The sequence below is a fragment of the Diabrotica virgifera genome, chromosome 7 (assembly GCF_917563875.1).
Source record: "Diabrotica virgifera virgifera chromosome 7, PGI_DIABVI_V3a".
Taxonomy (NCBI): Eukaryota; Metazoa; Arthropoda; class Insecta; order Coleoptera; family Chrysomelidae; genus Diabrotica; species Diabrotica virgifera.
The window spans coordinates 31,364,848-31,389,850 of NC_065449.1; the positions used below are offsets into that span (position 1 = coordinate 31,364,848).

The window sequence follows — 25,003 nt, forward strand, 5'->3', positions numbered from 1 at the left end:
CCAGTAGAGCCATCTAACTAACGCATTGTTAAATGTCAAACTTGCTTTTGTTTTGTTATAATAGATTAATTTATTTATAAGAAAAGAAAACTACATATTTTTCCAGTTGTAGACTTTTTTTAGATAATCTTGCTACAAGTGTATCTTTTAACGTTAAAAACACATTCTCATTTGAAAGCTGTATAATTATTGAAACAATCTTTATTTAAACAAATTAAAAATTTTTCCCATTTTTCGTAAAATGAATTTCCGTCAAGTAAGCGTCGAATCCATCAATTGGACGCATTTTTAATAAAAAGAATAGCGCCGGCGTGTATTTGATTCGCATTTAACATTTTATAATAAAACTTCTACATAATATTACCAACTAAAACGATTTCCTAATTTCATTCGAATGCGAATGACATTGGTATTTTTATCTTAAAAAATGGAAACGGTAACCGTTTAATTTTTTTAATAATCACCTTATTCTGATTAAATGCCAACCTACACACGCTTTTACTTTTTAGGTGAATCCTGGAATGATTCAGATTCGTAACGATTATATCGTATGTTGTAACTTCGACGGTGTAAAAATGACGGGACGTTATAAATTATTGTGCAATACAAAAATCTTGTTCACTTCCCGCACATGCTGCTCGAAGAAATTAACAAAGAAATAAAATGTTCGGTAAAGGAATGAATTGCAATCATCAGATGAAATTTTGTTAATCTTATACGAGGTGTGTCAAAAAGTTCGAATTTTGCTCAAGAGTGTATATTTCACAATATCGAAAATTGTTATTATTAAGTTAACATAAGTTGTGTGGAATTATGTGCAATTACATCCTTCTAAGTGTTAATAAAATTGCAAATTTTTATGAAATAAATGATACCGAACATCATTTTTATTTATCAAAAATATTAGTGCGGCAGATTCGTGCAAATATTGTAAGAATTGAACATTTAATGATAAAAGTATATAATTTGGTCCACATATACTGCACATACAATGGTTCAAATGAGGCCATCTCAGATTTTGCCTTTTACAAAAATGGCGGGGATTCAAAATACGCGTCTATACATATGTGACTAATAGCACGATATCTTTTGAATGAAAAGTCCGATTTTAACCAAATTTGGTACATAGGTTCTTTTTGTGATTTACAAAATCGATTTCGTCAACTGGAAGAATCGGTTTACCAGAAGTTGTGTTATTCCTGTTTTTTTTTATGTAAAAATATGTTGGTTTTTTTTTTCAATTCTTTCACCCTGTAGGTATATATTAATTTTTCAAAAAGGTAATACCGCCATTGAAAAGAGTGTAAAAATATTTTTTAGGAAAGATTTTGAACCTTTTAGTTATGTTAATTACGATTTAATACATGCATAACGTATCTTCACATGTACCTATGTGCGGAAGATTCATTTTGAATGCCCTCCATTTTTGTAAAAGACAAAATCTGAGATGGCCTCATATCTAATTTTGAATCTTTGTATGTGTAGTGTGTGTGGTCCAAATTATATGCTTTTACCATTAAATGCGCAATAATTATTCTTATATTATTTGCACGAATCTGTCGCACATAGGTACATGTGAAGATATCTTATGCATTTATTAATTGGTAATTAATATAACAAAAAAAATCAAAATATTTCCTAAAAAGTATCATACGCTCTTTTCAACGCCGGTATTAACTTTTTGAAAAATTAATATATACAGGGTGAAAGAATTGGTAAAAAAACATGTTTTTGCATAAAAATCAGGACAAACAGAACTTCTGGTAAATCGATTCTTCCAGTTCAAGACCTTGGTCTTACACATCAAAAAAATAACCTACATACCAAATTTGGTTGAAATCGGATTTTTCGTTCAAAAGTTATCGTGCTACTAGTCACATATGTATAGTCGCCATTTTGAATGCCCGCCATTTTTGTAAAAGGTAAAATCTGAGATGGCCTTATATCTAAATTTGAACCTTGATGTGTGTAGTATATGCGTTCCAAATTATACGATTCTACCATTAAATTCACAATAATTCTTATATTTGCACGAATCTGCCACACATAGGTACATGTGAAGATACGTTATGCATTTATTAAATGGTAATTAACATAACTAAAAAGTTCAAAATATTTGCTACAAAATATTTTTACGCTCTTTTCAATTGCGGTAGTACCTTTTTGAAAAATTAATATATACAAAGGGAAAAAATTGAAAAAAAAAACATATTTTTACATAAAGAACCAGTAAAAACACAACTTTTAGTAAACCGATTCTTCTGGTTCACCACGTCCAACTTGTAAATAAAAAAAGGGGCCTATATACCAAATTTGGTTGAAATAGGACTTTTCGTTAAAAAGTTATGGTACTATTAAACACATATGTATAGCCGCCAGTTTGAATGCCCGCCATTTTTGTAAAAGGCAAAATCTGAGATGGCCTCAAATCTACATTTGAACCTTTATATGTGTAGTATATGTGGTCCAAATTATATGCTTGCATCATTCAATGTGCAATTGTTTCACATATCGGCCGGACTATATGATAACTATTCCGTTCCGATAAATTTTCTTCTTCTTTTTGCATAGACGGGGGGTGGAGAAGAGAGTAGAAAATAAAAGAATAGAAAGAAAATTCAGTTGTAAGTAATTGATTGCAAATTGAGACTATGTTTTAATACCAGCAGTGAACAAATATCAATAAACTATTGAATTAGATAAAAGAAATAGTAATAAATTGTATTTTGTGGGTATACCTACATTGTATTTTAAAAATTCGTCAATAAATAGGTGAGTGAATTCACATCACATTAAATTAAAACAAACACATAGGACACAAGACGAAACAACAAATAATGTGGGAAGTTTAAGTTAGGAGCACTGCATTTAATTTATTTTAACTGTCTTTTTTTCTACTCTACTTCTCCACCCCTCCCCCTTTAACTTATATCTCAGTTTGAGGTACCTACATTGTTTTCTATTAATTAACATTTATTACTGTTTTAATATATGACTGCTAATTTATATTTTAGCTACAACTTTTTACGTTTTTAAGCTTTCTGATTGGTCTTCCCTTACACGACCACTACTCCTTTCATTAGAACATCAAGTCTGCCTGTTTTTTCAATGTGCCTCCAGTACGCCAGTTGACGCCATTTGATTTTTCTTGTAGGGTTACCTACAGGAAAAGATAAATCTTCAAAGACGAGTTACTTACATGTTATTCATTCCGAAATTACATACCACCTGTACATATTTCCTATAACTTGCTTCCTTTAATTCATTTATTTTTTTTTAGTTATGTATTGAAATGTACATATTTATAAAATCTATGTTAAAACCTATACATTAGTATCAAGAATCAAGAAAAACAAAAATCAGAATTTATAAGACTGTTATCAGACCTACAGTAGATGGGTGCTGAAAAAGTCAGAGACAGACCTTTTAAAAAGATGGGAGAGAAAAATCCAAAGAGCAATACCTACATGTTGTTCTGAAGCTATTTCCTTGTGGCATCTTTATAATGAACTATATAGATGGGAAATAAGCCACAATTAAATTGAAAAAAATAATTTTTTCTACACCCGTGTTAAAAATGCAATTTTTAGCACTCCATACGAGCGTTAAAAATGCTACTTTAAGACACTAGTGCTTTAAAAATTTTAAGGCACTGCAGTTCGTATTGACCATATAGGCAATTTTGATGTAATGTCAAAAAAATATAAAAATGGAATGTCAGTCAAGTTCAAGTAAAAGTTTTTGTAGATATTGTCCTGTAATTACGTTTGTAGAAAAAATAATGTATGATATGCGTGTTAAAAAGTACATTTTTAAGGCACTCATGTGAATTGCAGAAGTCGCTTTGCTCATTCTGCAAACTTTCACATGCGTGCCTTAAACGTGTACTTTTAACACTTATATCATAAATAACTATTATTAACGTTTCGACGCCCAAATCGAAATTAAATCTTATTAATGTAGTATTTTGTATTTTGACAACGACGCCCGATTTGGGCGTCGAATCGTTAATAAAATTATTTTTTTTAATTTAATTGTGGCTTATTTCCTATCTAAATAGTTAATTAAGAGCAATACATATATGGAGGTGTGAAAATAGAAGGTCAGTGGAGAATAAGGACCAATAAAAAATGGGAAGAACTGTATAAAGAGCCAACGATAACGACGACGATCAAAGCACAGAGAATACGATATTTGGGGCACATCGAAAGAATGGGATGTAAAAGAATACCAAAAAAGGTACTCTCACGAAGACCAATACAAAAGAGAATTAAAGGCAGGCCAAGAAAAAGATGCAAGAACAGTGTGTACGAAGACCTGAAGAAAAGTAACATTGAAAGATGGAAAGAACTAGCATTGGACAGAATGTATAAAAAGATTGAAGTGTAATTAAATAAAATTTAAAAGACTAAAATATGTAAAATGTAATCAGAAATGTAAACGTTTTAGCCCTAGGCCTGCAAGGCCTGTTAAGCTTAATAAGTACCTAATAAATAGTATACATTAGTAGACATGTTTCGCGATTTTTGTTTCCGAAACATGTTCACCAGTTCTGTTGTCTATCTATGTATATGCATGTATACAGACCAAACGCCGCCCACGAGTCTGTTGAGAGACCACAAATAGGAAGTCTATGTTCTCCCGATAGGAATGGGTGATAAAGTGCAACGGTGGACAGTGGACAGGTTACGCAATCTTTCGCCAGTGTCTATGTCTACGTCTACTCAATGATGGAAGACCCCTGTCTCTCCAGAGAACCAGTGTGTGCTTCGGTAAGTTTTTAAATTGTTTTCAAATGTCAAATGAAAATTATTAAATGTTTAACAAAATAAAATTATTAAATGTTATTTACATATTAAACATTATTAAATGTTATTTAAAGACTGTTGTTCGGCTAGTTTTCTTTGGGACTTTGTTAGTTTCGATTACAAAAAACGAATAAAAAGTGACATTAGTGCGGTTAGAAAATTCGTCAAAAAGTGCGTTAATTTTTAGGAGCAGTAGATGCATTGATTTCTTCTTAAATAGTACGGTACATTTTAATTCTACAGGGTGATTGATTAGTAGGGTAAAGATCAATAGCTCCGCTATAGTAATAGATAGCAATAAAAGTTAATAACAAAAATTTTAGCCACCTTTGAGCTTCACATTACAAAATTAGTTAGAATGTTACAGGGTGTTCGATAACACAGTGGCAGACCAAACTTATGTTTTTTTAAATGGAACACCCTATATTTTATTTTAAATTCGAAATACCGTTAACTTCTTCATCCCAAAAATATAAAGGTTTGTTATGTTATACAGGGTATTTACAAAGTTATAACCAATTTTATATGAAAATCGTAACAAGTTCAACTCACTGTATAAATAAAAATAAGCAAAACAGCAATGGTTTATTAATGCCATATTTTTTAACGTATTGTCAAAATTTTCAAGAATGGTCGATGTTGCTAATTTTCTTTATATCAAATACAGGGTGAGTCAAAACGCAAGTACATTATTTTCTCAGTAATTTTAAATGGAACACCCTGTATTTTATATCACTATTGAAAAGTACCATTACCGTACTTTAATTTTTAGATAACATTCCCTATGTCTAAATTTATTAGTTTTCGAGATATTTTCATTTTTCAATGGACCAGTAGCGTGGCCACCCAAATCACCAGAATTTAATAAACTGGACTGATTTTTTTGGGGTTACGTTAATAATGAAGTTTATAAAATACTTCCAACAACTAGGGATGAGATGAAAAATAGAATACAAAGTGTATTTCGATGTGTTAATTTACAAATTCTTCGTAGAGTAAGTAGCTCATTCAATGATCGTTTTTAGGAGTGCATAGATGTGTTAGGAGATAATTTTGAACACCTTATGTAATTAAATATTAAAAATATTTTATTAAAAGTAGCTTCTAATTTTTTCAAACATGTTTTTTGCAAAATGTATTACTGATAAATTATGTTTCGTTCTTTATTTGTTACATTGTTACATTTACATACAAAAGTAGTGTTTAATTGTCTTCACAAAATGTTGTATTTTGTGTTTGTGTGTTTTTTTGTAAAAATTATTACTAATTTTCTTTGTTTATTTGTTGCATTTACGTAAAAAGATAGTTTTTAATTGTTTCAAAAATGTTGCATGTTGTGGTTGGTGGCTATGTTTTTGTTGGTAAAATGTATTACTAATAAATTCTTTTTATTTCTTTATTTGCTACAGTGTTAAATTGATTACTGTATTGATAATCGGTAATCGTCAATAGGGCTTTTCATTCACAGTCATTTGTTTCGAGCTTCTGTCATGTGTCACATAATATTAATATATCTACGTCGTACGTTATTGGTATTACCAATGATACAAATCGAAGACGTATGACGTAGATATATTAACATTATGTGACACATGACAGAAGCTCGAAACAAATGACAATCGATGAAAAGCCCTATTGTCAATTCAGTCATGGCTTACTTAAAATTTAGATAAATTTAAACACCTAAAATAATTTGCTCTGAAAAATGAAAATATCTCGAAAACTAATAAATTTGGGCATAGGGAATGTTATATAAAAATTAAAGTACAATAATGTTACTTTTCAATAATGATATAAAATACAGGGTGTTCCATTTAAACATTACTGAGAAAATAATATACTTGCGTTTTGACTGACCCTGTATTTGATATAAAGAAAATTAGCAATGTCAATAATTCTTGAAATTTTTGACAATAAATAAAAAAATATTACATTAATAAACCATTGCTGTTGTGTTTATTTTTATTTATACAGGGAGTTGAACTTGTTACGATTTGCATACAAAATTGGTTATAACTTTGTAAATACCCTGTATAACATTACAAACCTTTATATTTTTGGGATGAAGAAGTTAACGTTATTTCGAATTTAAAATAAAATATAGGGTGTTTCATTTAAAAAACATAAGTTAGGCCTGCCACTGTGTTATCGAACACCCTGTAACATTCTAACTAATTTTGTAATGTGAAGCTCAAAGGTGGCTAAAATTTTTGTTATTAACTTTTATTGTTATCTATTACTATAGCGGAGCTATTGAGCTTTACCCTACTAATCAATCACCCTGTATGTTGTATATCATATACATATATACTTAATGTTTAATTGTATATTTTAATTCCAGGTAAAGTAGAAAGTTTCGTCATCCCTGTTAAAATATGTAGTTATTTTTTCTAAGTAGTGAGGAAAGTCATACTTTTCCGGACGCGATTGCAGTTTGCCGAACGACGTGAAGTGGAGTTCGGCAAGCAGTCGAGTGCGGAAAAGATACTTTCCGCAAGAGTTAGGAACGATATTTTTTCTACGAGCGTTTAAAAAATGACCAAATCTTAATCAATTAATTGAATTAAAAAATAACGCTAACAATTTATAATAACTCTGTCTGATATCCTCACCAGTAAAAAAATCCCCCTTATCCACAATATCATCTATCGTTATTTTCATGAGTTCTTCTCTACGGCACGGTCCAGCTAATCCCAATATTACAGCTATTTTAATCATTAAATATATGTCATCAGGAGCTTCAGATAAAAATTTTGAAATTTCTTCTTTGGTGAAAATCTTTGTTTTTTTTTGGCATGAATCCTACGTTTTTTTTTTCTTCAAATATGCTGTTAACTTAAAATAATCGCCTATATTGACATTTTTTTCAATTTTTAATACTGCCTTGAGCATAGAATAGCGTGACCACAAAGTAATTGGATTTCAGATTTTGGATAAACTAACAAAATAAGCTAAAAACACTTCTTCTTTTAAGGAATTAGACATTAAAAGCACAATACATATGTATGTAAAATTCAGTGCGGAAAAGTAAAACTTTCCAAACTAAAACGCGTGCGGAAAAGTAGACTTTTTTGCACGCTCGTGTTATCCTCACCTGCGTTAGCCAGAAAAGTTGCTCAGGATCGTCTATTGATTGTATTATATTGAGGATTTTATCTTTATTAAGAGGAAACAGTAGCGATCAACAGTTAGCGAAAATGCGTTCCAAGATTTCGGCTGTAATTTTGAATATTTTTTCGAGATATTTGGCACGCTTATTCGTAATATAATAAAGAATGGCGATACAGAGCCCAATTTGAAAAATATATTAATATGTGGAAATTACTCTGTAATTAAATACAATATTAAAAAAGAGCCTGTACCGCCATTAAGAAGAACGAAAAAATACACTTTCTTCAAATAAACTTTTTTATCCGATGCCTAGATTTTGTGTCATTTTGGAACTACTAAAATTTTTTATTTCATTAGTAGTTTATTTGAAGACAGTGTATTTTTTTGTTCTTCTTAATGGCGGTACAGGCTCATTTTTTTAATATTGTATTTAATTACAGAGTAATTTCCACATATTCATATATTTTTCAAATTGGGCTCTGTACCGCCATTCTTTATTATATTACGAATACGCGTGCCAAATATCTCGAAAAAAATTTCAAAATTACAGCCGCAATCTTGGAACGTGTTTTGGCTACCTGTTGATCGCTACTGTATCACCTTAATAAATGATCATTAAAACAGTCGTGCATAAAAATTTGTATGTATTTCAGGCGTAAACAGCGTTTATGGACCTTACGTGTTAATAGCCCTCGCACGTCGTGGTCCATAAACGCCTATTTTACGCCCTTGATACATAAATAACTATTCTTCAACTAGATCAGTTAAGATGAGCTGTTCTGTTTTTTTAACAAGTGAGGACAAGTACATTTTGTGTATAAATATTGTAGGAAGGATCGAATTCTATGACTTATTTTTCGCTTTTTTCGAGAAAGCTTCTGAAAAGAACTGTTTCGAATTTTCGAACTGAAATGTTATTGTTAAAGCTAATAATAGTGTCTTTTTGTTGCAGAACATGGTATCAAAACGTATTTAGTCCAGCAAGCATCCGAAACCGCTTTTTCCGACAGTAAAAACGAGCAGACCATTGACAGTGTAATGGCTACATCTTTTTCTAATATGAATATTACAAATCCTATCAAAGGACTTGTTAGTAAAAGAAGAAATAGATATAAGAAAGATGGTTTCAATCTGGATCTGACCTGTATCCTTTTTTTAAACAAATTTCAATATTTAAAATATTATTGCGACATGTTACAACATGTCTACATATTATGTTTCAACGCTTCTCATTTGTTTCGGGCTTACTTATGACAGAAGCCCGAACAAATGAGAAACAAAAAAAACCTAAGGTTAAGCTTTAAGCTATGGCCCATTCGTTACCAAACACCCTGTATAAAATCTGTGTTAAGAACAATTTTATCATTTTCGGAACCATCTTTGCCAAAACCAATATTTTTCCTTAACAAAAGATTAGATATCACCGACAATATAATTGCAATGGGGTATCCGGCCTCTAAGATAGAAGGAGTTTACCGTAATCATATTGATGACGTTGTAAAGTTCCTCGACAAGAAGCATCCCGACCACTATTACATTTACAATCTTTGCTCCGAACGTAGCTACGACAAGATGAAATTCCACAATAGAGTCAAAATATTTCCCTTCGACGATCACAACCCCCCTAAAATCGATTCGATCCAACCGTTTTGTAACGACGTCCACGAATGGTTATCGATAGACAAGAAGAATGTGGCTGTGGTACATTGCAAGGCTGGCAAAGGCAGGACCGGGACCATGATCTGTTGCTATCTCCTCCACAGCCGAATGTTCTCCAACGCTGAATCGGCTCTGAACTATTACGGACAAACTAGGACTCAAGATAAGAAAGGAGTCACGATTCCCAGTCAAGTGCGATATGTACAGTACTACGAGACGTTATTAAAACAACACCTATTTTATACCCCAGTTTCTATGTATATAAAAGAATTTATACTTAATCCGGTGCCGAATTTTACTGGAGGACAAGGTTCTCTGTCTCTCACTATTTCCCATCAAACTCTTTTGAAAGAAGGTAAGTACTTGTTAAAAACAAACAAAATATAGTATGTTTCACGAATTTTATTTTCTTATTCTTTTGGGAGGTGAGAATCTTCCAAAGACCGTCTGGGAAGGTGTCCCAGGTGTGTTGGACTCAATCCGCTACGCTTCACCGTGCCGGATCGCCTACAAACTAAACTCACCCCCTCTTCCTCCAGCCGACTGGTCTGGGACCACTCTTAGCGAGTATATACGCTGACCCGTCGACCTTACTCCCAACTCCCTTCTGGCACTTTTCGCGTGCGTTCTGTAGACCGGTTAGTGAAGGCGACCGTCCTGTGCAACCCATGTGCGGGTGGGACAACCGGGGTGCCCCCCCCCCATCTAACATGAAACTAGCAAGAAGATACCTGTCGGCAGCTACAAGTAACTCCAAGCATTCATGCTTTCATCTACTCACACTCACTCTCATGCTCATTCATCATAAATTAATACGTAAATAGACTTCCGTACGAGAAATACTGGCTGCATCTTGCAACATATAACACGTTACGATAATAAATATATTTTTTTATAGAATTAAAAGTTAGAACCGATAAAATATTTGAACAAATAAAATTAAATAAACAAATAAATAAAATAAAGCAAAATAACATAATAAATCAGTCAGCGTAGGTTGAATGTAAAAGGTGCTCTCTCCACTGGCTGCCCTCTACGACACAAACACGTTAAAAATAAATAATACGGGTCATCCCACTTACAGTCGCCTTTCTTTTTCCTCTTTGTGCTTCATTGTTTTATTAACAAAGGCAATGACCAGGTCGAAGTCACTGTTGCTATTGATAGCTTTATCCATAAGCTCGTGAGGCTCGCCCAGAGGAGACCCCAGACCCAGCTGCAGCTCGGTACGCCCCACATGATATGCCGGGCACACGAATACGACATGTTGTGCGTCATCCACCACTCCACACTCGGGACATAGATCGTCCGCGGTCTTCTTTATACGATAGGTATATGATCTGAACGATCCATGTCCCGTTAAGAATTGTGTAAAGTAGTAATTAACGCGCCTGTGCCTGGACTCGTACCACCTTGCTACATCCGGAATCAGGGATCTCCTCCAGGCCGCCTTTCCGACTTCGGCTGCCCATTCCCTCTGACACATCTCTAAACTTCTTTCTCTGGCCAGGATGTGAACCGACACAGAACCAGCCACCACCTGTAAGGCAATAGTTGACACGGTTCTGTACGCGCTGCACACTTTTATGTTTCACGAATTTAGGACTATTTGGATTAGATTTGACTTACAGGAGGGGGTATATTATTTTAAACGAATGTACATAGCTTGAAGAATACTCGCTGAAAATTTCAGATTGATTGCAGCAAAATTACCGGAGATACAGCATGTTGGATATCCTTGCCTCCGACTCGCTTTGCAGCGACTTCGCGCCAGCGCGTTTGAGTGTAGTGGGAAATGTTCAACAGCTGTTTCCCTTCTCTTTTGTAGATTACGCCGCGATTCAAAAACATATTCGGGTGTGCATCACTTTACGATTTGACAGACAGAAAGGAAGATGAATGAGTATTGAAAATAAAAGTTATCAAAACTTTAAAATGCGTTTTTCTCGAAACTGCTTTTTTAACCCTCGTAAAGCGGTGCTTAGATTGTTACGTAAACAACGGTGCGGGGTGCAATGGCACCGTATTTCCATTTTTTATATGTGAACGTTGGGGAAATTGATTTGAAAGATAATTAGAACTTGTATATTATATGTACTGAAACATAATTTTACAAACAAGGTAATTATTTCTTCTTAAAAAAATAATTATCGTTGCAAGACAAACACATGAAATTTTTCATAGAGTAAGCAACACAAAGTTTTTACACAAAATACAGTTATGCCGAGACGTACGGTCTTTTTTCTGTGACATAAGTAACACCGACCTTGTCCCGTAGCTCTGTTAGCTCCAGGTGGAACATCAGAAACGCCCAATTCAAGATATGAAATTTTCACCATTTGCACCCTACACTCATTTTTCCAAAAAAAAAAACGTAAACGCAGATTTTTAAATGCTGTAATGGGTGAAATGTGTTTAGAATTCAATTTAATTCGAATAAAAAAATGGGACAAAAATCAAAAAAATTTATTAAAAAAGATAGGTGAGAAAAACGAGGTCTGGGGTGCAATTGCAACCCGCACCGCCTTACGAGGGTTGAAAGACGGTGGACATTGTAACTCAAAAACTACGTGATCGATTCATGTGAAAATTTGAATAGATTTTCTTTAGACATTTTGTGAAGTAACGCTGTCGAGATCTTTCTATTTTGTGCTTACTTTTTGTTTAACAATAATGTTTGTTTTCACATTTTTTTACAATCTCTATCACATAGTTTGGCACATACCAAGGGGCATTCAGCATTGTTCTAAGGACTTTTTTCTGGAATCTCTGCAATATTTCTAGGTTCGTTTGTTTGGGTTTTCATATTATAGCTTTATATATCAATAGTTAATTACAAAAGATAGTTGATATTGACGACCGATGATCCAGTACATATTTCGGAATTGTTGTTTGAACTAGTTTTCTTTTTGTGAAAGTGTGCTTTTGCCAAGTTAATCTCGTTATCAAGGTGAATTCCTAGGTACTTGACAGTATCAGTTTGTTGGAGCTGTGTTTCGTTCAGAGTTACAGTTGGACATGTTTGTTTTTTCATGGTGAAAGTTACTTGGTGGATTTACTCTCACTCGCCTTTATCTTCCATTTTTTAAGCCATTGTTGGATATTGTTAAGGACTTTTTGAAAGGTTTTGTCCGCTCTGATTGGATCAGCATCAGCAAAAGTTGCACACAAGTTCTATTACTTGTCGAAAGGTCAGAAATGTCCAGAAAGTACACTGTCGATCCCAGGGTACTTCCTTGTGGTACTTCGGCTTTTATTGATATCAGGCTTGTGTATTCATTATCCTGCTTGACTAGGAAATGTTGGTTGGAAATACATATAGCTTTTTAGGATTTGCTAGAAAGAATGGAGAAGCTTTTTCTTTAGCTTAAATAGGATACCAGCATGCCATACCTTGTCGAAGGCCTGACTAATGTCCAGTAATGCAGCAGAACAATACCTTTTATTTTCTAAATCACTTCTGTTTTTGTGTTTTACCACTCTATGTATTTTTCCATTGTTCCGTGTTGTGTTCTGAACCCAAATTAGTTTCGGGGCATTAGTTTTCTTTCTTCTATGATTGATTGCTTAATGAGAAGTTTTTCCCAGATTTTGGATAAAACAGGTAGCAGGCCAATTGGTCTGTATGAAGTCACCTGAGTTTTATTTTTTCCTGGCTTAGGTATGGGAATAATTTAAGCAACTTTTCATTGTTCTGGGTACTACTACCCTAACCTAAATATTGCATTAAATACTCGCGTAATAATTTTCAGACCGTTGCATGTAAGTTACTGTAGTGCTTTCCCGTCGATCATGTTGTACCCTTGATTGATTTCATGTTGGGTAATATTTCTTACTTCTTCATGTGTGATTTTTTATACAGGGCGAGTCACCACTAACGCGACGGAAGATTACATCGAAATGGTAAAAGATTTGAAAAAAATTTAAATTGAATAGTTTGTAAGTTGATAAAAGCTACATTTTAAAATTATTTTGAAATATACAGGGTGTCCCAATAAATGGCGGCGTATCAAAGTTATATTTTTTCTTATGGAACACCCTGTATTTTATTGAATTTTTTAATTGTCCGTAAAAAATTAAGTATAGTTTCATAAGGCTTCCCTATACCTATGTACAGAGTGTTCTGAGTTATGTTGACTTTTCTTAAAATGTAAAGTTTTAAAAGAAGGCTTATTCTCAAGTTATTTACAAAATTATAAAAACATTACTTTTACATCTAAATAGTTGGATATTGGTTGAATGTATTCCATGATTAATTATTACACATTTGTCTACAGGGTGTTCAAAATTTACAGTTTCATTAGTGGAGTATTCAATGTGTCATATGATGCTTATTTTAAATGGAACACCATGTATATTAATAAATAATTATACTAAACAAATTTACCTCTTTCGAATGGTATATGGATGTCCTATACCTGGTGTCATAGTTTGTGCGTAATTTACAATTATTTAAATTCTTAATCTGTAAATCGATTTTAAAACAAAAGATGTGGTTAATTAATGTCATTGTATGACATTGTCATTTTATGACAATACGGTCTGGTAACTATCTTATAATTAATGCATTACATGCTTGATTATTACACATTTATTTACAGGGTATTCAAAATTTACAGTTCCATTATTGGATTATTCAATGTAGCATATATGATGGTTATTTTATTAGAACACCATGTATATTAATCAAGGATTATACTAAACACAGGTTGTTCCCCTTTCGAATGGTATATGGTATATGTTCTATAACTAGGAGTCATAGTTTTTGCGTAATTTACAATTTTCTTAAACGGTACATCGATATTAAAAATATTTATAGTCACTCTCGATTTTTAAACCCATCATCTCGGCATAGTTGTTATAGAGTGTAGTTGTAAATAAATATGTAGATATATTTTTATTTGCTGATTTGTAAAATAAATTTTTTCGATATTAAGTAATAATATTAAGAAAATAACTAAATACAAAATGAACCACAACTTACTATAAGTAAAAAATTATCAGTTATGTAATACATGTTCAAAATGTTTATACAACAAGCGATTTTAAATGATTTGTTTACATTATTTAACATGGCTGGTGTTATAGACGCAAAAGCGTTCGAAATTCTTAATTTCATAAAAATGTCATCTGAAGTAGTAGGGTAAGAAGTGTAGCATTTACAATATTTTTAATATAACCCCATTTAAAAAAATTCATCTTGGTCAATCCTGGTGACCTAGGTGGAAAAATATATGGACCGAATTTATCTATCCATTTATTTCTAAATTTTATGTTGAGGTTGTTCTTAACATCACGTCAAAAATAAGCAGGAGCTCCGTTCAATTGGAGCCACATGTTTGTTCGCACGCTAAGTGGAAGGTTTTAAGAAGGAACCAAAAAATTTGTTTTAAGAAATTTAAAAAAGCTGCTCTATGCAGATTTTCGTCTGTAAAAAAGTAGGTAGATCCGTCTGTACACAATACATTCTTAAAAAAAAATCAGGATCTTCTCCAAATTCTTAAGTCTATAAACGAAAAGTTAAACGTTCCTGTTCTGTCTAATGCTGGTGTAGTTGAGTTTTATACTGATGATAGTGGTTTTTCTTATGTATTCTACATACACTCGTTTGACTGATTTCCAATTGACTCGAAATTTTTCACGTACTAGTATTTGGGTTTTCCGTAACAGAAAGCAGGACATCAAGTTCGTTGACGTCATTAAAAATAAATGGTTTATTTTTATTTAACTTTTCGTACCTATGCAACATTACCAGTAGCACGGAATCTATCGAGAAATCTCTCAAAAACGTCCTTTTTTGGGTGTCTTCTATCAGGATCCCTTTAAGCGTAAACTTTAGAAGCTAAGAGACAATTTTAAAAATATTCCCCAATGAAAAGTAGCATGTCTACTCTTTCATAGATATCGTGATTATTCATTTTTAGGAACAATTAAATTTGAATGTAATTGGCTCTGCCAAAGCCATTTTTAAGTAAAAAAAATTTGAGTATCATACATCGATGTTTATATTTTTGATAATTACCAGACCGTACTGTCATAAACTGACAATGTCATACAATGACATTAATTAACTACATCTTTTGTTTTAACATCCATTTACAGATTAAGAATTTAAATAATTGTAAATTACGCAAAAACTATGACACCTAGGTATAGGACATCCATATACCATTCGAAAGAGGTAAATTTGTTTAGTATAATTTTTTATTAATATACATGGTGTTCCATTTAAAATAAGCATCATATGACACATTGAATACTCCACTAATGAAACTGTAAATTTTGAACACCCTGTAGACAATTGTGTAATAATTAATCATGGAATACATTCAACCAATATCCAACTATTTAGATGTAAAAGTAATGTTTTTATAATTTCGTAAATAACTTGAGAATAAGCCTTCTTTTAAAACTTTACATTTTAAGAAAAGTCAACATAACTCAGAACACTCTGTACGTAGGTATAGGGAAGCCTTATGAAACTATACCTTATTTTTTGCGGACAATTAAAAAATTCAATAAAATACAGGGTGTTCCATAAGAAAAAATATAGCTTTGATACGCCGCCATTTATTGGGACACCCTGTATATTTCAAAATAATTTTAAAATGTAGCTTTTATCAACTTACAAATTATTCAATTTAAATTTTTTTCAAATCTTTTACCATTTCGCTGTAATCTTCCGTCGCGTTAGTGGTGACTCACCCTGTATAGGAAAGTCCATCTGATAGGAGGGTTCCACGAAGTCATTTATTTCTTCCTCTGTATCACCATCTTCCATGCTGGAATACATTACTGAGGTGATTTGCAAATGCTTCGGCTTTTTACTTATTATTTCTACACAATTTTCCTTCTTGGTCCCTAAGTTGGTGGTATTTGTTGTTGCGGATTACCTCCAGAGGGAGTAATCACTATCTGTTTTTGCTGATAAACCTGTAAGATATTCTTCTTCTTATTATTTTTGATATTATGCAATTGGAATTTAATATCCTTGGTGATTTTATTCGTATTTTCGTATATTTATACAAAAATAATGAAATCTTAACATTTTTAGGTGATAAATACACACCAAAACTTCAAAAATTACGGAAGAATGATTGGTATGAAGTGAAAAAGAGTGGATCTCCTTTTTCGATAAAGTTGGACTATTGTCTACCTCTGAAAGGGGATATAAAAGTTGAGTTTTTTAGTAAAACTATGATGAGGAAAGAGAAGTTATTCCAATTTTGGTTCAATACGTTTTTTATATGCAATTCTCTTAATGGATTTCTGCCGAGGAACGGGAGTAGTGAAGAAGTTTGTTACGTGGTAGATTTTGAAAAGAACGAACTTGATATTGTTAATAAAAAGGACAAGCAAAACAAAATGTTTCACGCAGATTTTAAGGTGAGTCTTAAATTTTATTTACGTGAATATAAACATTTACAGCACAGCGGTTCTGAAAGTCTTACATTTCGACTTCCTCAAATTTTTCCTGTCATAATAAGTTGTAAGAATGAGTCTTTTTGCCCTCTCATCACATCATGTCCTAAGTACTTAAGTTTTCGTTTTTTGCTAGTTAAGAGCATACAGTAGCGCGTCATCAAAATAACTTCGGGAGATAGTATCATACCCTTTTTTGAAAGTTCTACGAAAATTTGGCAACAGTGGTAGTATTTGACATTATCTCTGAGTGGCACTTTCCTTCCATGGACGTCGATTATAATTTCAGTGATTTTTTGAATAAGCTGGTCTGTATCTTCAATAAAGCATTTCCTTTAATCACAATTAAGCAAAAACATCGCAAACCCTGGACTACCAAAGGTTTCCTCATATCAGCCAAAAACATGCGTTCACTACTGTATATCAAGAAATTTACTACCAACGTCTCTGTTACTGAATATATCACCAAGTACAGAGCAATCTATTTAAAACTTATAAAATCGGCTAAAAAATTGTATTATCAAAATCGTCTCAGAAGCTCCAAAAGTGTTGCAAAAGAAACTTGGTCCATAATAAACGATCTTCGAAATAAAACTCACACAGCTCAAACATTTTCCCTTCCAGACCCAGAAAATCTAAATGAATATTTTGTTAATGTGAGTAAAAATATAACATCAACTATTGTGTCACAACAAGATCCCATTTCCTATCTCCCTAATTTAGGAAAGGTTTCGAATTCATTCTTTATAAGACCGGTTGGTAAATCTGAACTGATCCAAACAATCAATAGTATCAAAAGCAAATTTTCCTGTAGTACCGATGGACTATCCATAAAAATGTTCTGAAATCTCCCAGACAATGTGTTGGGAGTCCTCATCTCTCTAATAAATGATTCTTTTGAGAAAGGTAAATTTCCAGAGTGCCTAAAGACGGCCATCATTATTCCTCTTCATAAGGGTGGTGAAAAATCTATTGCCTGCAATTATAGACCTATTGCATTACTACCGGTACTCTCCAAAATTATTGAAAGACTCCTAAAAGCCCGACTTATGTCCTTTCTCGTTGATAACAAGATTTTATCACAAAATCAGTTTGGATTTTTAAATAATAAATGTACCACCGATGCCATGTTTTCTGTACTACATGAGGTTTATCAAGCATTAAACAATAATCTCCACACTGCCACTGTTTTTTGTGATTATGCCAAAGCTTTTGATTGTGTAAATCACGACATTTTGATAAAAAAACTAGATTTCTATGGAATTCGAGGTATTTCTTTGAACTGGTTTCAATCTTACTTGGAAAATAGGAAACAACTGGTTAGAGCAAATGATACAGACTCTAGTCTCAAAAATGTTGTATGTGGGGTACCGCAAGGTTCAGTATTGGGTCCTCTACTTTTCCTTATCTTTATTAATGACATCACTAGTTTAAAAATCGATGGAAAAGTTTTTCTTTTTGCTGACGATACCAGTATCACTTGGAGCAACTCAAATATCGCAACTCTTCATGCTACTATAACTTCTGATCTACTCACAATAAAATCCTGGTCAGATTCTAATTTACTCTCTTTTAACGTAGATAAAACAGTAGCATTACCCTATAAAGGAACTCTTCAACCCTTACCTCTTCATAACAGCCAGATCAGTATCGTTGATTCTGTAAAGTTTCTTGGTATTTTTTTAGATAGCAACCTTAAATGGTCCCTTCATATCGATGTGTTAAGCAAGAAACTATCCTCAGCTTGCTTTGCAATAAGATCTGTCTCTAAGGAAATTGATTTAGCCTCTTCCAAAAGCTTTTCATTGTTCGAGTCCCATCTTCGATATGGGGTTTTGGTACAGCTGCCCAATCCGATGTTATTTTTAAATTGCAAAAAAGAGCAATCAGATATCTGTTTGGCCTCAGAAGAACAACACATTGCAGAAGCTACTTCAAAGATCACAGAATTCTAACATTACCTTATTTATATATTTTAGAAACTGTTTGCTTAATTCGTAAACATTTACATGTTTTTCCAGAGAGACCTAGACATGACTATTCCACCAGAAATTCTACTTTTGACATCTATTTACCGATCCCTTCCAGTGAGTTAGTAAAGAAATCTATATTATATTCTGCAAAAAAACTATACAACCATCTCCCTCTACAACTTAAATCTGCAACATCTTTCCCCAAGTTCCGTAAAATGACTAAAGCCTATTTATCTGAAAGACCATATTATTCAATAGCAGAGTTTCTTAACCAATAACTAAGAAATTACAGTATTGTTATGTATAAGTAGAACCTTAATCTATATTTGAGTGTCATATGCAGCAGCATAACTTATTAAATTACTTATTAAATTTCTTAGGGTAGATTACGCAATTTGCAATTTTTTTTTAATTTTGCAATAGATTGTTACTGATTTTTATTTGACTTTATTATGTTTTATTTATATTGACGATTTGTATAATTTTAGTAAATTGTATTTGTTATTGTTTTTATTTATGATTCTTGTAAGCTTTGTCTATAAAATTGTTAAATTTTTCATGACAATAAAGCATATTTCTATTATATTCTATCTAATTGACAATTTAATCGTAGGCGCGCTTAATGGAAGTTTTATTATTAATAAATAAATATTTATAAAAATAAACCAAAATGGGTGAAAATTTTATGTTATAGTCGATTCGCTAATCTGAGACACAACTGTCTACACTACAATCACAATAAAGATGCACTAGAAATAAATAAGCACGAGGAGCACTCCCAAATCATGATTTGGGAGTGTTCCTCGAACATTCAACGTCTCTTGGTTTGTTTATTTCTATATATTTATGTAGTGCATTTTTATTGTGATTCTAGTGTAGACAGTTGTTTCTCAGATTAGTGAATCGACTATAACATAGGTATTTGCACGAAATAATAATAAAACAATAATAAATAATTATTTCGTTTTGAGCCGTCTTATTTTATTTAGTTCATAGAGCGCCAAAAGTGCTCTAACTCGTTTCAACCCCTTTTGTTGTAAATAACTTTAAATAAACTTTAAAAATAATTTTTTTTTAAACTATTGGTAATATTTTTAGAATAAAAAATCCTCTTAAAACTGTATCAGTACCACAAGAAGATTACCTAAAGGCGGGTTCTCACTTGTCAGTTTCGCTGACGCAGTCTAACTGATTCAGTGATCCTGAACAAATAATGAACATGAGAACACCTTTTCATTTTAAATGATCAATACATTCATACTTTCAGTTAAAGTGAAAGCCAGTTCTACTTTTTTTCATTATTGATTGATCATGGTCGCATAACGAATAGAAACTGAAGCGCGAGAACATACATTTTCGTGATTTGTTCAATGTGGCAAGTTTTGAGAGCAATTTTGGAGCAATTTTTTGCAGAATCTCTTGAAATTTGTCTTCGTTCTTAATTGGTTTGTATATGAATCACAATCTTCCAAAGCTAATTCTTTCAATATACATAGTTGCACTAGCACCCCATATATTTCTGCGAAATATTCAGGGCCTCCCCAACATCTACGACGTTTTCTTATCTTTCGATTCACTGGAATATTCTGTAATTCATTTACTAATCATTGTAAACATACCTCCCGAACAGCTGGTTTCAATTTTTTTTAACCATTTTCATTACCACGATATAAAATGTTTGGACTAACTGAGGACTGAATGGAGCAAAACATGAAACGTGTGAATGCAATGGTCACTTTTTATTTTTCATTATTAATGAATCAGCCAGACTGCGTCAGCGAAACTGACAAATGAGAACCCGAATTACGCGTTCTGATTTTAGTTTATTTGTTTTTTTATGTTTTTCAATTTGTAATAGGGAACTTGCACATTTTTTTATTACATAATAATGTTCAGTTTTGTTTAAAAATGAGAATTCCAAAATTTCACGCTACAAAAACTCATAATAACTTAGAAGTACAAATTTAAAATCTTCTGCGATATAAAATAGTTCAAACGACCCGTGACGTCACATAGTTTAGCTTTATGGTTATATTTATGGTTATATTTAGGTATATTCTTCTTCTTATTCTTTAGTTTATTGGCCTCCGCCTACTTGGGTATTTGGCTAGCTCATCGTCGCGGAATAAGGGAAAATATTTATATTCCAATGACATTTATCGTATGTCATTATGATAATATATACCAGTTTGTTGAGATTGGAGTTTGATACAGTTTTTTAAGGAAAGGAAAGAAGGTTTCCTATGGAAAATAAAAGAAAACACTAAGTGTTGTTTAGTGCCATTTTGTAAAAGTACAAGTTTTCTATGAATGTAAAATAGTTCAAACGATCAAACGTATTTTTTAGTGACGTTTATAATGTCTAATTTAAAATTATATACTATTTTGTTTACTTTGTTGGTGCATAATGTAAACACACAACGGGCCCCTTTAGGGGCCAAACGGAACACAAAAACAACTTTTTTTTATCTTTGATGCATGTTTTAAATTATGTTCTAACCCCCTCCGTGGCTCAGTGGTAAGAGCGCCTAAATTTGGATCGAAAAATCCGAAAGGTCGTGAGTTCGAATCTCACCAGGGTCAGAAATTTTTCGTTTATTATAAATTAATGGATGAAAATAGTTTCTGTCCTTGTGGGATCGGTACTCACTGGAGGGACCGCAGAGGTTCGGATACAATTAGCGTCTCTTTGCAAAGACAATGACGTCGACTTTGCAAAGTAACAAGACACTTACTCAACACTCACACTACACATGACACTAGGTACCTAACTGTAAAAATTTACCGTACCTACCATGCCAATGGCCATTAGTTGTCGGGGCATTAGCTAAATAAAAAAAAATTATGTTCTGTTGTGATTTATAACATTTTTTTCGAATTTAAAATTTTATGCAAGTTTCCTTTATTTGAATTATTTTTTTTATTTTAGCTTACTTTACATCTTCAAAGGATTCCGAGAGACGATTGTTGTCCGACGTCGTACGAACGACATTCTCAAACACAAGATACGCCAAGTGAAAGTTCGGCAGAATCATCTGATGATTATACGAACGAAGACGAAGACTGGGACAGCGGAGAAGGCAATTCCCTCATACCCAAAAACGAACCCTGTGATTCTACTAAAAGTTGATCCTCAATTATTACTAATTTTCTGTATAAAGTTTGTTAGATTGTACATTAATATGTACAGAGCATCCTGGATTAGGTGTTTCTACAGGAAATTGCCGAAATAGCAGTTGTTGGTCGAAAGCTATTGTCCGAGGCATCTCAGTTTTGCAATTTCTTGGGTAAATAATGTGATATACTTGAAAAAAATAAAAAAATATATATTTATCGATCCGAGTTCAAGATGGGCACAAATAAAATTTGTGTCAAAACAAACAACTGATTTCTATCTAATGTACCTATGCTGCAATGTAACTCAAATACTTTATTTAACCTAGCTTGCTTCATTAAAACTATGTCATGGGATTAACTGAAATTCAATGACTGTCAATTAATGAGCCATCATATTACCAATAAAGGTAAATTGTTAGGACAACGTCATCTTTGATCAGTTCAGGGTTCGGTCCGACCTGCGCCAACTTCAGCTATGACGTGTAATGTAGGCGTAGATATTGGCATTTGACATGGAACTTCATCATTGACGTTTGATAACTGTTATGCTACTTTATCACATCGAAAGTGGAGTGAGAGGTGCAAAAGGGTTGTGGTAGAGTCGCATAAGTGCATTTGAACGTCCACGTTACAGGTTATACTTGAAGTTACAGCGCTATAGGGCTTTTCATCGATTGTCATTTGTTTTGAGCTTCTGTCATGTGTCACATAATATTAATATATCTTCGTCATACGTCTTTGGTTTGTATCATTGTAAATACCAATATCGTATGACGTAGATATATTATATATTATGTGACAGATGACAGAAGCTCGAAACAAATGACTGTGAATGAAAAGCCCTATTCGGCCGTTATTTGTTTTAATGTAACCTATATTGTGAAAAGAGATTAGGTTTAGATCTAGACATTCCCTACAAAATAGATCAAATGTATATGTTTGTTTAATAATTGCTGTATATTTATCAGAGACGTCAAGTTTTTATTTTTTCAATTATATGGCGTTATTAGCATGAGAAATTGCAGTTAAAATAGCTATTATTTGTTATTCTCAGCAAACCGTACTTATCACGAATATTTTTAAGTAAATGGTGCTGCATTATACCCTATACTTTTGTCAGGGTAGAGCAGTGAGTTTTTTTGAGGTATCAGTACAGGTTAGAAAGTGATACCAAATTGCAAAGGTTGGAAAAAATGGTCAAAATACTTAAATAGAAAACGTTTTTATATATGACCCAGAAATTCAATGAAAACATTTGAATAATTTACACAAAAGTGTACATATATTATTTAAGAGAAAACTTTACATTTTTTTAAATTTCTTGCCCATTTATACTGATTTTTTTTAGTCTTTTTCAAAACATACAAAATCCAAGAACAAATTTTTTGATAGCTTTAAAATAACACGACAAAAATAGGTAAAATCAAAACTTTATTGAATAAAGTTTTCATTTTACGAATTATGAGGTATTTTTATGTAGAAGTTTGGAATAATATAAATCCAGCGGAATACCTTCTGTGGGACAAAAATAAAACTTCAAATAAACGCAAAATTGAATGTGATAATATTTAGATCTTTAGGGTGGTCCAGTGGTTATTTTTAACGTTTATAAAAGCACTGTTTATTGCGTTTTTGCTGCTGGTTCTCCATCTTTTTCTCTTCTCCATTTCCTTCCCCACTGTATCAGCCTCTCATATTGTCGACAGACGTGAAATGATCAAAGTGGTAAATACGAAGGTAGAGAGACGTTGTTCAAAAGATGTCCAAGATCTTCGAAGCATGCTTTTCAAAACATCACATCCCAAATTGCTTCGATTCTTCTATTTGTTATTCTCAGAGTCCATATTTCATAGATATAAGTTACTATACGTGAAACTATGCGGTTAGCAAACGTTTCCTTCACTAAATCAATTGTGGCACGAGCTATGTGACATGTTGCGCCGTCTTATTGATACCACAGCTCCTACACATCATGGTTGCTCAATTGAGGAACGAAAAATTCAGTGCTCATGGCTCTATGTCGGTCACCATTGACTATAAAGTTCTGGTCAGCATCGTTTTTGAAGAAGTACAATGGTGTTAAAAAGTCCTGCATCACCTAAGCGCCTTATAGTTTTTGAGGTTTAACACAAGTTTTTTGTATATTTTCGTTAATTCATTTTAAGTTTGTGCTTGTAATTAGCATGATCGGTATATTTACTAATAATTACTCAAAATTCTACAGAAAAGATTAAAATAATCTGATTGAAGGGATTTCCTATAATCCGAGAAAATTATGAGGTGATTATTAAGGTACTAGTACACTTTAGAAGACCAAAAATAATTATTTTTTTCAAGAATTTTTTTCTCAGAACCTTTATTAAAAATGAACATAAAACTTTTTACACATTAATACATAACTCTTAGACAGTACAAAAAATATATCTTTTTTCATTTATGCACGTACACTACTACTGTAGAGGGCGCAAAAGTCGAGGCGTCGAAAAATGATGGCGGACAGTTAATCTCAGGATTGGGATATCTGAAACACAAAAATCGTACTACATTTGAAAAAGGAAGATTTCTTACGTGACAATTTACCACAATTTGACCAAAAAATAAAAAATATTTTTTAACCATGAAAAACTGAAGAAAAACGGGCGATTTTTTCACAAAATTATTTTAAATTTCCGTAAAATCTTTTTTTTGCGGAATTTTTCATTAACGGTGGTAAATTGTCACGTAAGAAACCTTCCTTTTTCAAATGCCTTACGATTTTTTTGTTTCAGAGATCCCAATCTTGAGATTAACTGTCCGCCATCGGAACTACTTTTTTTCGAGGCCTCGAGTTTGGCGCCCTCTACAATATTAGTGTACCGGTATAAATGAAAAAAGATAAATTTTTTGTATTCTATAAGAGTTAGATATTAATAT

General features: G+C 32.5%; 1 protein-coding gene across 2 annotated transcripts in view; it reads left to right on the plus strand.

The window, feature by feature from the left end:
- LOC114332953 (phosphatidylinositol 3,4,5-trisphosphate 3-phosphatase and dual-specificity protein phosphatase PTEN) overlaps window positions 1–22,308 on the plus strand; it is a 47,071-nt gene extending 24,763 nt beyond the window's left edge. For both annotated transcript variants that reach the window (XM_028282757.2, XM_028282759.2), the window contains exons 2-5: window positions 8,872–9,063; window positions 9,337–9,933; window positions 16,633–16,964; window positions 21,903–22,308. In XM_028282757.2, the coding sequence (XP_028138558.1) occupies window positions 8,872–9,063; window positions 9,337–9,933; window positions 16,633–16,964; window positions 21,903–22,103 (1,322 nt within the window). In that variant the 3' untranslated portion in view covers window positions 22,104–22,308. The remainder of the gene's footprint in view (window positions 1–8,871; window positions 9,064–9,336; window positions 9,934–16,632; window positions 16,965–21,902) is intronic.
- Window positions 22,309–25,003: the final 2,695 nt, after the last annotated feature.